The sequence below is a fragment of the Danio rerio genome, chromosome 12, assembly GCF_049306965.1.
Source record: "Danio rerio strain Tuebingen ecotype United States chromosome 12, GRCz12tu, whole genome shotgun sequence".
Taxonomy (NCBI): domain Eukaryota; kingdom Metazoa; phylum Chordata; class Actinopteri; order Cypriniformes; family Danionidae; genus Danio; species Danio rerio.
Window position 1 is genome coordinate 26231491 of NC_133187.1, and position 17292 is coordinate 26248782.

At 31.3% G+C, this 17292-nt stretch overlaps 1 protein-coding gene across 47 annotated transcripts in view; it reads left to right on the forward strand.

Annotated features, from left to right (window-relative positions):
* nrxn1a (neurexin 1a) overlaps positions 1–17292 on the forward strand; it is a 296707-nt gene that overhangs the window by 112998 nt on the left and 166417 nt on the right. For all 47 annotated transcript variants that reach the window (NM_001080021.2, XM_073917755.1, XM_073917778.1 and 44 more), the window contains 1 exon segment: positions 11679–12123. In NM_001080021.2, the coding sequence (NP_001073490.1) occupies positions 11679–12123 (445 nt within the window).

The following is a 17292-nucleotide window of genomic DNA, read 5'->3' on the forward strand; positions in this document are numbered from 1 at the left end:
ATCAAAATTCTATATTATTTTTAATAACATTTTTTTACAACATTACAAGTATGTAAATTTTTAAATGTAAACAAGGCTATCGGAATTAAAAATATTTCAATCTTCTCCAGTCACAATAATGCGATTTCTAACTTCGATACGATACTTTAAAAAATATTGATACTCAATACCATTTTCCATACAATGTGAAATAAAAATACCACAACATTACAATTATGAAAATTTTGATTTTTTAAAAATGTAAACAAGGCTATTAGAATTAAATATATTTTTAGTCTTCTCCAGTCACGATAATACAGTTTTTAACTATAATACAATACCTTGAAAAATATCTAATGGTACTAATACCATTTCCGATAACGTGGAAAAAATTCCACACCATTACAATTATGGAAATTTAGATTTTTTTTAATGTAAACAAGACTATCAGAATTAAACATATTTTCAATCTTCTCCAGTCACGATAATGCAGTTTCTAACTTTGATATGTTACATTGAAAAATATCGATACTCAATACCATTTTCAATACCATGTGGAAAAAAATTTCACAGCATTAAAAGTATGCAGGTTTAGAATTTTTTTAATGTAAACAAGGCTATCAGAATTAGGCAAATTCTTATCCTAATTTCTAATATTACTAATAATTGTTTTTAATGGATCAGAGCTGACTATGCTAACATACTAAGTGTATGCAAAAAATGTATACATTTTTTAGCAAATCTATTGCATATTGATCATTAGTGGTAGATTATATTAATATGATTAACATTTTTTTGTATTTTTTTTTTTTTTTTTGCATTTATTTAACATATTATCGGGGCAATTCACTGAATTTTCTATATTGCATTACACAAACCTTTAGCACATGGTTTTTGACCGTTTTTTTTTTTATTTTATTTTTTTTCCATCAGCTAAAACTCAAGTATCTCTAAAGGTGATTACCTACGTCCCTGTATGCGTACGGTTTTGTTTTTGTCTAAACATTATCTAAACATTGATGTGTAATACTAAAAACAATGAAATTCAGTAGTTTACCGTATAATTTTAAAAAGTTAAAAGTTTTTTTTTTTTTACCCTTTTTTTTTGTGAAGGATTATTCTCCTCAGTTCATCCATTGAATGTCAAATGACAACTTAATGTTGAGCTGCAGGATATAGTACAGGATACAGGATAATAGTACTTTCAGTAAAAATGCTTTCAGTAGATTGTAAATAAGCCCCAAAAAATTGTGCAGCAATATTACAAATGTGTTGAATATTACTTTACTGTAGGGAATGCAAAGAGGAAACAATCTGCCGGAACAAAAACACAGGAAACTCAAAAGAGCTTCTGCAGCAGGTTTCCTTGTGAAACTTATAGTATGTCATGTTAAAATAACATGAAATTACATAACACTATTTTCAAGACAGATAAAAAATGAAACACAAAGCCAATCATATTTCTTACTCAGCTTTAACTATGTAGACTGTACGATTTATTTTTTTATTTTATTTAATTTCTTTGCTGCACATCCTCATTATTAAAAATGATTAGTTTCAGTTCTTTTGAAAGTACTGTAAGTTTCCCAAACCGGGAGTGCATCCCATAATATGAGATTCAAAACATTCATACTGTATTTAGTTAAAGTCAGTTTTCTGTGTGATTGAGATATGAAACAGGGATATAGCGAGGCTCTGCTGTTGGTTGAACTTAAGGTGCTGTAGTTCATGATGATTCATTCATTAACCTATAGACCCGCAATTAATGAGAGATGCTCACTGGCATTTACCTTGTTAGTCTGTTAATCATGTCCAATCTTACACTCCAGGTCAGGGTTTATCCTTGGGAATAGGTTACATCAGTTAACATGTGACCCAATGTGTTTTTTTTTTCACAAATGTAAAACAACTGCAACAAAATTCCCTAAAATAAAAACTATACTTTACAGCTTGTAGAATGATTAAAATGACACATTGAATAACAAAATGACATGTTTTGTAAAACTTGTAGCTTTCTTTTTAAATAATAGATTAGTTTGTTTAAAATATGCTAATATATACTTGTTAAAATATGCAAATGACCTGTGCTTTAGTCAAACACTGTTATAAAATGATGGTTAATGTGAGAAAAAAATGCTTTAGCAAGCAATAATATAATAATCAATAAAAAATAGTTAAAAATTTATACAAAATTTAATGAATTTAAAAAAAGTATAGTCTATTTAGAAAAAATTACAAATTGTGCAAATTTTACTTTCTAGTAAACATTATATAATGATTTGAATAGTTTATTTTTTCCTTGCTCAGTTTTGCTTTTTTCATTAAGATTTCTTTTGCTGTCATTGAACACTCAAACACTAATATTTTATTAACTATGAAATAATAATTCAAGGTAACACTTTATTTTGATGGTCCATTTGAGTATTAGTAGACTGTCTGCTTAATATCTGCTGATACTGCTCCTTCAACAGACATTTAACTGACTATAAGAAACTTTGCAAGTACTGTACATACCAACTTACACTAACCTCAACCCTAACCCCAACCTAACAGCCTGCTAATAATCTATTGAGTATTAGTTGGCATGTAAATGCAATGCAACTTAAATTCAACAAACGGACCAAAATAAAGTGTGACCTAATTTAAATGCAACTATTGATTTGAGGTATGTAAAAACGTAAACCAAAGGAATGTTTTCAGATTTCCTTTTGTTTTTCGTTGGACACTCAAAACACTAGTAATTAAAACAAACAAGCAGACAAAATTCTCAAAGATGTAAAAACAAAAAACGGTCCCTTTATATTAATTGGCCTTAACTAATATGTACTTACACAGGAATTAATAGTTTGTTACAATGTACTTAAATACGTGTTTATTGTGTACTTATGCTTAATTAAATACCTGTATGTAATTACATCTGTATTTAACTTGTGTTATTACATTTGGAAATACACTGCTGACCATTCCCTACACCTTAACCCACCCTTAAACCTACCCATACCACCAAACCTGTCCATAACAAAACCCCTATCCCAACTCAAGAGCACCACAAGTGTTCTCAAATACATTATGAACACAGTAAGAACATTGTATTTATTTTTTGATGCAAGTACATAGTAGTTAAAGACACTTAATATAAAGAGGGACCAAAATAACAGTTTAGTATGTTTTACCTTATATTTTATTTTTATGAATTTATTACGTAATTGCAGAAGAAATATACTTTATGCTCCATTCTAATTTATACATTACAATCACAATTATTGACATCACTAATTATTATTTATACATTTAAAACATATTTTAAATAATTTAAATAGGCACATTTAAATAGATCTATATATTTGTCCATTTAAACTGCATTTATATGTTATATTATTTATATGCAGTTTTATGCTTTCATTATTAAATGGATAATTTGATTCTTCATTTTATTTTGAAATGGCATTCCTGGTTCTTGAAAATTACTTACAGTGTCAGCAATGTAATAATCCAAATCTCAAAATATACAATTGAAGTCAGAATTATTAGCCCACCTGTTTATTTTATCTTTGTCATGATGACAGTAAATAATATTTTACTACATATTTTTCAGGACACTTCTATACAGCTTAAAGTGACATTTAAAGGGTTAACTAGGTTAATTAGGTTAACGAGGAAGGTTAGGGTAATTAGGCAAGTTATTGTATAATGATGGTTACTATCGAAAAAATATATATCTCAAAGGGGCTAATAGTTTACCTTAAAATGGGTTTTGAAAAATTAAAAACTGCTTTTATTCTTGCAGAAATAAAGCAAATAAGACTTTCTCCAGAAGAAAAAAAATATATACTGTGAAAATGTCCTTGCCCTGTTAAACATCATTTGGCAAATATTGAAAAAATAAAAAAAAGGGGAGCTAATAATTCTGACTCAATTCTATATATATATATATATATACATTCTGTATGCTCTGTGGTGCCTGATGGATTTAAACATGACTGAGTGTTTTTTATATATATATATATATATATATATATATATATATATATATATATATATATATATATATATATATATATTTACAGTATTTTAGTGTTTAGCCCATTGACTTTTAATGTCAGTGAATTACTAATCTCTGCATATGGATACTTATCTGTTGATCACTATCATACATTTTAATCAGAGTACATTCCTACAGTTTTGCAAACTATTGTTTCCTTTTAATATTGTTATTTTTTTATGCTTTTCTTCAGCTCCATAAGACTTGCAACCTTGCTTTTTTTTTTTTTTTTTGCGAAAACGTATTTGAAATTTAAATCATGCTTTTAAACAGAAGCATCTCATGCATCAAGCAGACAGTAATGGTGCCTTTCCTAATGCAAATGTATCACTTTTAATGTTCGCAAAATTCCTACAAGAGGCCCAAAGATGACAAAAGGTGTGATTTTGTCAAATATATGGATACGCCGAACACTGCAGACTCACCACTCGTTTCCCCATCCAGCCTCCAGCCTTCATTTCAGAAGCAATCCACAAGCAATCAATCAGTGTCAAAACATGAAAGTGCCGACTCCAGTGAGCTGCGGTTTGCTGGCATTCGCTGGCTCTTGTCTATGCTTTAGCACTATCATTTCCAAAGATTAGCAGCAGGCCTGAGGTCAGTGACCTGTGTTAACAAAACGCTCATGAACCGGATTCATACTAAGAGGATTCTGCATGGGTTCATTCATAAGCTTTACTAAAGGACGGCAGTGCGTAGGTGGAACGGGAGACCATTTAACATCGTGTTTTGTCGTTATTTTGTTTTGCAAAAGTCATGTTGAGTGCATTCGAGCTTTATTAATGTTTGTGTGTGTTAGATATTGTGCACTGTTTTGTTCTGATTTATTCAAATGTATCATTTAGATTTGTTTATTCAAGTTTTTAGTATTAGTTGTTTAGTGTGTAATTCTGTCTGCTTGTGGTCAACAAAGAGGCTTTTATGGTAAAGCTATATATTGATTATTGTATCTCTGAAGGATTAAACAGCAGCACATTCTCCACTGTTGTTAAATCCTTCAATAATGCAGTAATCGATCTTTTGCTTTAATGTAAAACCCTTTCTTCGTGGATTCAAAGATGTTAGATAAAAAAAAAAATGTTTTATTCTTTTAATATTATTTTGTTTTAAGTAATTCTGATGGACCAGTTTGGTGCTTAGACATTATTAGGTGTTATTGGATATTTCCATATTTTTATGGTTTTGTTTTTACAAAATTATTTGGTGAATAAAAGTTGTAAAGAGCAGATTTGTTTAAAACCAAATTTGAACAGTCATGCAAATGACAGTTTCTATATTTTCAAATACATGTTTTAGTCAACAAAACTGCAAATAATTATAATATATAATAATATTAATAAGAAATAAACAATATAATTTACAAATGAAAAAAAGTTTTTGTAAAGAATTAAATTAAAATATTATACATAAAAATGTATTTAAAAATATTTATTTAAAAATGTTCTACTACTAAAACAACAACAACAACAACAATAATAATAATAATAATAATAATTATTATTATTATTATTATTATTATTATATTAATAAAATAGTAATTTAAAAAATCCATAATAAATATTGTATATATTGCAATATAATATTACTATTTATTTATTTATTTATTTATTTGTTTGTTTTTATTATATAAATAAGTTAATTCATCCGTAATAAATATAGAAACCCACGCGGACACAGGACCATGCAAACTCCACACAGAAACGCCAACTGACCCAGCCAAGGCTCGAACAAGCGACCTTCTTGCTGTGAGGCGACTATTATTATTATTACTTTATTTATTATTTATTATATATATATATATATATATATATATATATATATATATATATATATATATATATATATATATATATATATATATATATATAAACTAATTTGTTTCATTTTAACTTAAATTAAACCACTGCTGTATATTACACAGTTTATATATTACTGTATATTACAGTTTATATTGTATATTGAGTTTTGTTGTTGCTGTTGTTGCTGTTGTTGTTTTTGTTGTTTTGTTAGGTGAAAAAATCCCTCTCAAAATTCATACACTTAAAAAATAAATTCAAGTTGGGTCAAATATGAACAAATCCAACCATTCAGTCAAAAAGTGTCATTTAAATGTAATAAAAATAATTTATTCAAAATTAATTAATTAATTAATCAATTAATTAATTAATTCATTCATTAAAAAATACATACACTTTAAAAATGAATGCTGGTTTGTCATAACCCAAAGTTGGTTCAAATATGAACAAACCCAACCATTAAGTCAAAAAGTGTAATTTAAATTTAATTATTTCCTTCGTTAATTCAAAATTAATTAATTAATCCAAAGTTCATACACTAGAAATAAATGCTGCTTTGTCATAACCCAAAGTTGGGTCAAATATGAACATACCCAGTGATGCGATGGCGCAGTAGGTAGTGCTGTCGCCTCACAGCAAGAAGGTCACTGGTTTGAGCCTCGGCTGAGTCAGTTGGCGTTTCTGTGTGCATGTTCTTCCCGTGTTTGTGTGGGTTTCCTCAGAGTGCTCCGGTTTCTCCCACAGTCCAAAGACATGTGGAACAAGTGAATTGGGTGGGCTAAATTGTCTGTAGTGTATATGTGTGAATGAGTGTGTATGGATGTTTCCCAGAGATGGGTTGCAGCTGGAAGGGCATCAAATCATATGCCGAAGAAGTTGGTGCTTCGTTCCGCTGTGGCAACCCCGGATTAATAAAAGGACTAAGGCAAAAAGAAAATGAATGAATGAATGAATGAATGAACCCAACCATTCAGTCAAAAAATGTATTTTAAATTTAATTAAAAAATAAATAAATAAATAAAAAGTACAATAACTTTGGGTATCTCCATATTTGACCAACATTAATATACAACACCCCAGTAGCTTATTTTATTTAGTTTTGTTATGTATAATCAGATTCTGAATGAATCCTGATCTCAGTCTATTTAAAGGCTTTATTGGAGAATGGCTGTGCGTAGGCAGGGGATCTTTTAACATCTTATTTTATCATTATTTAGTCCTGCAAAGGTCATGTGTAATATTTCCAGCATAACAAGCGTGTGTGTGTGTGTTATTTATGCAGAGGTTGATGTATTCAGGCATTTAGAGCAGGGGCACCAGAAGCCCATTCATCATTAGTGGGTTTGTTTTAATGTGGCCCTCCTCTCCGGGGCCCCGCTCACTGTTTCCAGGCTCCTGACGCTTCAAATCGGCCAGCACAGACAGATGTGTCGTCCTCCACCTGCTAACCCCTCATCTGTAATGCGCTCTCCTCCGGCGGCCATGTTGTTCAGTGTTTTAGCATGGATCGCATGTGTTTTTCCCCCAGTGCGAGTATTTGAAACGAAGAATAGGAAGAGATTTCAATTCTGTGACTGGAAATGTTCCGTGTCTGCCTGTGATTGGCTTTTTTATTCCTTTATTTAATAATCAGGTCTTCTTATAGCGTGAATTTTATTTTATTGTTAATTTCTTTATTTTACTTTTTTTGTCACTTTTGATCAATTTCTATTAATGTAGTAATGTATTCAGGCCTTCGTGTTTAGCTGAAATTTTGTTTAGTTTTATTTTGTTCTGTTTTCTGTCTTATGTGTTGTTTGTTTTGGTTTGGTTTGTTCTGGGCTCCGTTCTTCGTACTTCGCTTAAATGATCTAAGATTATTTGACAGATCCTTTTATCCTTGATAACTCTGGCTAATTTGGTTCTTCAAACAAGTTTGCAAATAAAATTAAAATATTTAGATGAACTGAGCTGAGATCGATGCGTGTGTTGTGAAGGACAGATCTATCAATTCTCGAAATCATGATCAGCAATGCAATGATTGGCTGATGGCACAGCATTGTTATGACATCATCTGATTAATATTTAATTATCTTTGTGAGCAAAACTATATACGTTTTGTAGTAAACGGTTTGTCAAATATGATACGCAATAACCTTCCACATTTGTTGTGAGTATTTAGCTATTTATTTAGTTTTACATTTAGAGCAGATTTCCGTTATTATAGCAGCCATGACCTATTCTTAATGGGTGTAAGGAACAACTGTCTGTTTAAATAAATTTTGCATCAAAAAAGCTTTTTGATATTAGTAAAGGTGTCTGCAACTTTCGCAAAGCATCAAATCACCATCATATTAGCTGTCAAAACATGTGCATGACTGTAAAACTGGTGAATATTGTGCTATTATCAATGATTATTGATCTATTACACACAAATTGTACTAAAGCTGGTACCTTAAAAAAAGTGTTTGTATCAAAAAAGTCCATATTAATAAATGTTTTCTTTGAACCCCATGGAGAGAACCACCCCATGTCAGTCTTCATAATATATATAATGTATATATATATATATATATATATATATATATATATATATATATATATATATATATATATATATATATATATATATATATATATATTTTTTTTTTTTTTATTATTATTATTTACGGTATTCCAAAGTGTAAATAACTATTACTGTAAGAAGATATCAGCATTCTGTAAATACTTTCAGTATTACCTTTGCTTAAAAAGACCCGATCTAATCCTGTTTATATGAAATAAAACTGCTCCTGAGCCGAATTGAACTACCTGAACTGTTGCTATGAAAACAACTCTTGGATGAGTTTTGAAGAACGAAATGATCGTGTCAAATCGTTATTAACCAAATCCAGTTAATTGAGTAATCTTAATTGAGTAATTTTTGTTTTGTGGTGTGTTTTTTATTTTTCTCCTGTGTTTTTATTTTATTTTTTTTTTATTTTGTGGTGTTTTGTGTTATTTCGTTTTGTTATTTCGTTTTGTGTTTTTGTCTTGTGTTTTTGTTATTTTGTTTTATTTTTAGTTTTGTGTTTTTTGTTATTTCGTTTTGTGTTTTTCGTTTTGTGTTTTTTTATTTTGTTTTGTGTTTTTGTGTTTTGTGCTTTTTGTTTTGTGCGTTTTGTTTTTTGTTATTTCGTTTTGTGTTTTTTGTTATTTTATTTTGTGTTTTTTGTTTTGTGTTTTGTATTTTTAGTTTTTTTATTTCGTTTTGTGGTTTGGTTTTGTGCTTTTTGTTTTGTGTTTTTGGATTTTAGTTTTGTGTTTTTGGTTTTGTGTTTTTTGTTTTGTTTTTGTTACAATATTAGTCCCTTTTGATTGATTAACTGAACCTTTATAAATATTAGCAAAAAAAAAAACAGAATGATAATATAGCGAAAGTGCATGTTATAAATTGCTATTAGATTTTTAGTTATTCGTTTTTAAAACTCATTTGTAAGTCGCTTTAGTCAAAAGTGTCTGCTAAATGACTAAATGTAGTTACTCACTTGTGTATTATAAATGTAGTTTATTCTAACAGTTATTATTATTGCTATTGTTTTTTTATTGGTATTATTATCATCCTGCGTCAGCCATGTTGTGCAGTGTTTTATCACAGATGGCTTGTGTTTTTCCCCCAGTGTGAGTTTATGAAGCGAGGAAGAGGAAGGGGGTTCAGTGCTGTGGCCTGTTAATGGCTGGAAATGCTCTTGTGTCTGTCTGTGATTGGCATTTCTGAAGCATCATCAATAAGCTTTTATTGCATCCGCATACCATTATCTTCTTCCTGGCAAGGGCTCAAATGAAATCGAAACTGAATTAAAAGAGGGTTAGCGTGAACTCTTCACAGTCTGCTGCTCGGGTTTATATCACAGGGTTTTGGCCTTTGGGAAGAGAGAGGGAAAAGTGTTGTGCTCCACTTTTGCAGAGGGCAGAAAACGCTCTGCCATTTGATGCTGTTAGAATCAGATGGTAAAATGACACCGGGAAGCTCAAATGATTTCATGGCAACTATAGTATGAGATAAGTATAGAATAAGGGTGTGCAGTTTTATTTCCTGATGCTCCAAAGTGTGAAATGTCGAAGTTTCATTGAGACAGACTTAAATTTCAATAAAGTATTTTTTATATTCTAGTCTTAATAATAAAACTTTTGTTTTACTTAATTGCTGGCGGTTAATTTTTTCTATGAAAATCGCACCCACAAAAGACAAAGGACTTGTAGTTTGTGGTATTAATTGCCATTATTATTAGAAACCACACAGGCTTTTAGTATCAGTCTAGGTGTCACTCAGCCTGCTTGTGGTTGATTCATCAGCCAAAGAGAGGCTTTAGCATTTAGTCAGAATATTGATTATTGACTTTCTAAAGGGCTTAAAAAGTATGAAGGAGTGGAGGATGTAGTTCATCAACATGTAGATGTTCTTTTTCAGGTAGGGACTATAAAATATGGAATTTTGTAGGCAATATAAAGTTTAAATAAACATATGTGTTTAAATTTATTTGTCAGTGTTACACCTTTAATAAGAAATGCACTAAATAAAATTTTTTGCAAAAGAATATATACTGTATATAATTGCTTTACTTAATAAACTTTTCTTTTTTATAAAAAACTAAATAATTTTGATAAATTTTTAACTGATTAAGCAAAATTTAATTATTATTTATTTATTTTTGTGATTTAATTAATTGTAATTTAATTTAATTGTAATTTTATTTTATTTTATTTTATTTTATTTTACTTTATATTTTTTTAATTACTGTGTATTACACATGATAATCGCTTATAATTAGAATAAAATATGTAACATCTATTATGGAGATTAGCATGAAGTTTATCAATACATAAATGTTACATAAAAATTAGACTCTTTATAATTTTTTCTTTTTTTTACATAAATTTAATTTGAATCTTTGAATCCCTATTTTGATTTTTTTAATAAACCACCACTAAAAAAATAAAACAATGTAACCCTCAGCATATGTATTTGGTTCACACAAACCATCTACTTTAAAATTATTTGAAAATTAAAAATATTATGACTTCAATTAAAAATTTATTTTAGAATCTGCTCGATTTGAATTCCGTACCGGTATGTGTTCTTTTGTGCAGGCTTAAATGCCATGAAATAATTTGTAAGTTACCGGTAATTATTTAGTTTAATAAATTTAGTAGAACTATTCTAAGAATTAATTATTCCATTTCACAATTATTATTAAAGTATATCTTTATTTAAAACAAGGATAAGCATTAATAAGATGTGGTCATGGAAGTAAATTTGTCATTCAAATTATGTTCAGAGCTCCGTAGTTTAAAATAGGCTAACAGTCAGTTAAACAATAATGTAAGATAACACACACAGTTGCTTAAATAAATAGGCTAGAAAATACACAGTTGATCACTTAGACCTATTAAAATATTATTTAAAAAACTGTAATAGAAGAAAAATGCACAAGAAAGAATACCGCTTTATAAGGGAAACTTTTTTTTATCAAAGTGCTTAAATTTTAAACAGTTATTTAAGATTTTTTAGTTACCAAAAAAAAAAAAAAAAAGACTAAGGATAAAGGATTACCGGTGAGCAAGTGCACGACCATGGAACAGAATGCTTAGCGGAGCGTCCCTCTACTCAGCTCCTTTCACATGCTCTGGCTGCTACAGTATATTAGTTCACTATGTTACATAACTGCCTCCTGCTGGCTATCTATTTCTTGTGTTAGACCATGTTGTGCTGTGCCGTGCAGTACTGCAGTATCATGTGAGATCACTTTAATTCACTCGCGCATTATCAGTAGCCATATCTGTGAAAATTTTCTGCTGTTAACTCACTGAAAATCGTTTTTTTCTTGTCTTTTTTCTTAAAGGTTGTTTACAAAAACAACGATGTAAGACTTGAGCTGTCTCGACTGGCCAAGCTGGGCGACCCAAAGATGAAGGTGAGCGGTGTGGTGGCCTTCAAATGTGAGAACGTGGCTACTCTCGACCCTGTGACTTTTGAGACGCCTGAGTCATTCATTACCCTTGACAAGTGGTCCGCCAAAAAAGCCGGCTCCATCTCTTTCGACTTCCGCACCACTGAACCCAACGGCCTGCTCCTCTTCAGCCATGGAAAACCCAAACCCCAGCAACAGAAAGACCCTAAGAGCCCTAAAACATTGAAGGTGGATTTCTTTGCCATTGAGATGCTGGACGGCCACCTCTACCTTCTTCTCGACATGGGCTCAGGCACCACCAAAACTAGAGCTGTCAACAAGAAAGTCAATGACGGAGAATGGTACCACGTGGACTTCCAGAGAGATGGAAGATCAGGTAGAATATGAATTTATTTCTTAAAGATATTCAAATGTGTAGCTTTGTTTGATGTGTGATTTAATGTCAACTGAAAGATGAAGACAGGGCGAGGCATATTAAGTAGCCCCTCTATTTTTCAAACCGAAAAGCCAATAGCATTTCGTTTTAAATCAGATGTCTGCCAGTCAGTTTGTCTAAGTATCTTATCATTTCTCTGCTTTAACCCTTTTATGCATACAATCACATTGGTGTGATCAGTCTAGGCTAATGCCTGGAGCTAATGATTGTGCTGGTGTGATTAAAACATTCAATGCTTCGCGTGATAGGCTGCTAAATTCAAATCTGCTTTCCCGCAGTGAGCTAGAGAAAGATGCAGCGCTTGTCATAAAGCACAATTGATCATTGTTTTCAAACAAATAATGTTTATTTTAGGTTCCAGACATTTAATTACCTGTGCATACTAGCAAATCCTACAATTTATGGTTTGTAAAATACTTGCTGATGTTTGTGGACATCATAAGTCTGAAATTTTTTTGTCAATTCTAAACTGACTATTATTAGCACTCGCTAGATATTCTTTTACTGTTTTTCCTTTACCAAAGCTAAATTAGTCTTTTCATGGCATTTACTGTATATATTGTTGCTCTCTGGTGACCTGAAATGCTTCTGTTATCCTCATTTGTGCGCCACTTTAGATAAAAGCATCCGCTAAATGACTAAATGTAAAAGTAAATGTATGGAGACGGCTATATGAATTATTTTTAAGCATAATGAGATGGCGTGCCTTATTCAGATCAGATACAGGTTACTACACCATTTACTGTATTCTTCTTCTAGTTAAACAGCCACTTACTTTCATGTATGTAGGGAGAAGTTGTAGAATTAAAATGTTGCAAATCCAGCAGCTCCCTTAGCTGGCGAAATAATATGATCACTATTAAGCTGTTTCTAGATCATGTTTGAGAATCAGAATATTTGCAATTGTACAGTATAATTAGGAGGTTTGTCAATATTTGAAAAAAGGGAGAAAGAAAAACAATAAATACACTATAAAAAGTGTTTAGTTGACTTTACCTTATAATAGTGAGTAAAGCCATTAACTTAATATTATTAAGTACACTGTAAAAAGTGAATAGTTACTTAAAGCGAGTAAACCAATTGCCTTAAAAGCAACAAGTTGACTTTACAATAATATTGTAAGTAAACCCATTGTAACTTGGAACTGTTAAGTTGAATTTTTATAATTATGCCAATTGTACTTACTTTTTTAATCCCTTTTTACAGTGTCATACTATTTTAGCATGTCTGTTTTTTAATAATTACTGCAATTATTACAATATGGTTGCTTCATTAAGTCTATAACATCCACAATTATAGCCAATATTGAATTTAAAACACACACTGGAGTCTGGAAGAACAGATTTATTTTAGTTACTGTCATTTTGCTAGATACAGAAAAGCTGGAAAAGAAAAACAAAAATAATAAATGTGTATTGGAAAAAGTGATTAGGTTATTTTTATTTAAAATAAGTGAGTACAATTTGCATAATAATAAAAATTAAGTGAGCTTAACAGTTCCAAGTGACAATGGGTTCACTTGCATTATTTGTGTAAAGTCCGCTTGTTTCTTTTAGGCCAACTGGTTTACTCGCCGTGTAAATGGACTATGCATAACTATGAACAATTAAGTTAAGGAAGTTTGCATGTTCTTTACGCGTTCATGAGGGTTTCCTCTGGGTGCTCCGGTTTCCCCCACAATCCAAAGACATGCGATACAGGTGAATTGGTTAGGCTAAATTGTCCGTAGCGTATGAGTGTGTGAGTGTGTATGGATGTTTTCCAGCTGGAATAGTTGCAGCAGAATTATTTTTCTATAATTTTTATAATTTAAGTAAAATCAACCTGTCACTTTTAAAGCAATGGATTTACTCACTTTTTAAAGTAATCACTTTTTACAGTGTACATAAATTATTTGATGGGGTCTGTCATGTGAGAAACATGAATAAGTCGCCATGGTAAATTTAAAGTGACGCATTCTGAATAAAACCTCACACAGGGTGGTCACATAGTGGCAGTATTTTGTGTAGAGTGGTTCAGATTAAATACATTGTGTGGTCTGCACAAACATTCATTCACTAAAATGGAAAACATATTTACTTTATCTGATTATTTCCTCCCGCTATAAAGTGCCACTCTCTACTGTATATAGAAAATTGTAATTTTGCCACAGGGTAAATTTTAAACAGCATAGTAGCTTATATGGTGAATTTCCCCCCTCTGGGCTTGTCAGAAAGGTGAAGGCACATGAACACAGCTCCTATAGGGTTCTTTCCCACATTTCAAAACGAATAAATGTGGAGGAGTTCAAATAAACATATTGTCAGCTATCATTTACTATTTTCTTATGTTTAGGCAAACCCTCTATGAATGCTTGCTTAAGATCCTTGCACACAGTGTAGACGTGAACGACAAAATCCAGAATGGCATCTAATTTGATTCACTTCGTCTTGCAGCAGAAAGCACTTTATGACAAACAAAATACTGAATACGAAGAGACAGAATATTAAGACAAATTGTGGCAGATGATTGTGGAACAGCTATATATTGCTCTGGAAAATCCCCACAGCTCCTTGATAAAGTGGTGGAACTCGTCTCATTCTCTTTGCAATCTCAGGATTTAATTGGCCCAATATTTCCTCTTTCTTTTTTTTCTTGATATAATATAAAATAAATTCATTCAACTTCCTTCGGCTTAGTCTCTATTTCAAAGGTCACCACAGCGGAATAAACCGCCAACTATTCCGTCATATGTTTTACACAACGGATGCCCTTCCATCCGCAACTTGGTTCTGTGAAACACCCATCCACTCCCTCTCGCATTCACACACATACACACACACACACACACACACCATGCCACCCATAATATAAAATTATTAATAATAATAATTCCTTAAATTTATATAGCACTTTTTTCGACATTTGAAGGGCTTTTCACATTTTTGGCAGTAATCTTCTCATTCACCATCAGTTTTATTAAAAAAAAAATCATTCTTGCAGCTTAAAGATTTTATTTATTTATTATTTATATTATTATTATTATTAATATTATTATTATTATTATTATTGCAAATTGTCAAAGGGATGGTCAACAATTACAATTATATCATCATTTGCTTAATGTTAAAAACCTGTTTGATTATCTTTTTTTTTTCTCTTGAGGAATATACTGAATCATTCTGAGAAGATAACAGCCATTGACTTTCATTGTATTTTTTGTTTCTAACGTCCATTGCTTTGTTGTTGTTTTTTTCAAACATTCCTCAGAATAAATTCCTTTAATACATAAAAACTTTAATACAAAAAGGGCCCTATCATACACCTGGCGCAAAAAGGTGCAAGATGAGCATGGCACGATTTGTTGCTATTTTTCAGACCAGCGCAACCCTAATTTTCACGTTTTTGCACCACATTGTTTAAATAGCAAATCTAATTGCGCCACTTTGTAGACTCATACGTGTGCTTGTCTATAAAGGAGGTGTGTTAAGGTGCATTGTTGGTGCGTTGCTATTTTGAGGAATGAAATAGACCGCGCCATTGACCGACTAAAAGCTGGTCTAAAGTCCAGGCAGAGAGCAGTTATGTGCCTATGCAATCCTAAACACTTAAACATTACTTAATACACGCTAGATGTACAGCAATACATAAATATCTTCACAAATGACAAAAAAATTAAGAATTAAAATGTTACAAAAATTTTATTTTTTACATAAATAAAAAAACCACTACCTTTATGCCTTTGAATGTCAGGGGCTTTTTTTGTTTATTCATGACAATCTGCATTTGTATAATGTTATTATTTTTAGCAGTATTATTTATTATGTGCTAATATATATTTGTTTTAATAAAAACAAGTTTAGATTTGTCCATCTGTCGGGTTTTGGAGACGTATGCGTCAGTATAAGAATATGTTTTTTTGACAACACTTCATTAATATTGTTCATTTTTTTGTTTGTTGAAAATTAGAACTGAATTTGTAAATAGTCTTGAAACAAATTGCTGCGCTTAACAAACTAAATTAAATATGCAAACTAATGGACGTCTTCAATGGAGTGAGTTTCCACCGTTTTCTTATCCACGAAGTAAAGTTAAGAGTTAAGAGTAAAAATAAAATAAAGAGAAAGTAAAGAGACCGAATGGAGGGGGCTCATTCTTATTCTCTTTATCCAGATGGTCTGTTTAACTGTTTTCTCTGCAGTGAATCCTTCAGTTTTTCAACGTACAAATACCGCTATGTAGACTGCAAATGCATCATGACATGAATGTCATGAAGGGAATGTGAGATGCGACTCTGATTGGTTTAATGCACATTATGCTCAAAACACACCTATAACTCATAAAGAGAATAAGTATAACCCTGTTAGACCATGTGTGATGGCGCAAGCTGTATTTTTTCGTCCTTAAATTGCAAATGGATTCGGACACGCTCTTAATATTTTTGCTCCATGCGCTTTAGACTTTCCGCCTAGATTGTAAAATAGAGCCCTTAATCTTTAAAACAATCTTTTTAACCAAAAAGCATGATAAATACTAAAAATGTTAATACAAAATTGATGACACAATGTGCAAAGTGTCTTAAATGTGAATTAGTAACTGACTTTAACCATGATTTTAACATACCAACAGGACACTTCTGATACTAGTGATCATTTGATTGGTCAGAAGATCCAATGAGAAATTATTGATTGAGAAACTGCAATATTTAAATGCTTATAACTTCTAATTGGAAAATGTGTCTGTGTGTTTTAGAGCACACGAGCATATAGCCTAACAACCTTAAGATTAACATACATATACAATTTTGATACTTTGATTTCAGAGAGACTTTAACTTCACAGCTGTTTCTTTGTTCTTGTGATACGTGTTTGATGCATTCAATGCACAGTTAGAAGTTGGCTGGCGTTCAAGGTCTACGAAAAATATTGACATAACGAAGACAGCAGTGTTCTCTCACGCTCTCATGAACACAGTCGTAAACGTGCCTTCCGGAGCGCACTGTCAGGCAGGCATTTGAATATGAACGGGACCCGCAGTCCTTCCTGTCTTCCTCCTTCTTTCTTACTCTGTCTTCTCTGGCGGAGTTGCCATGGAAACCCGATTTGGTTTCCCAAAGGAGAGAGCGGGTTA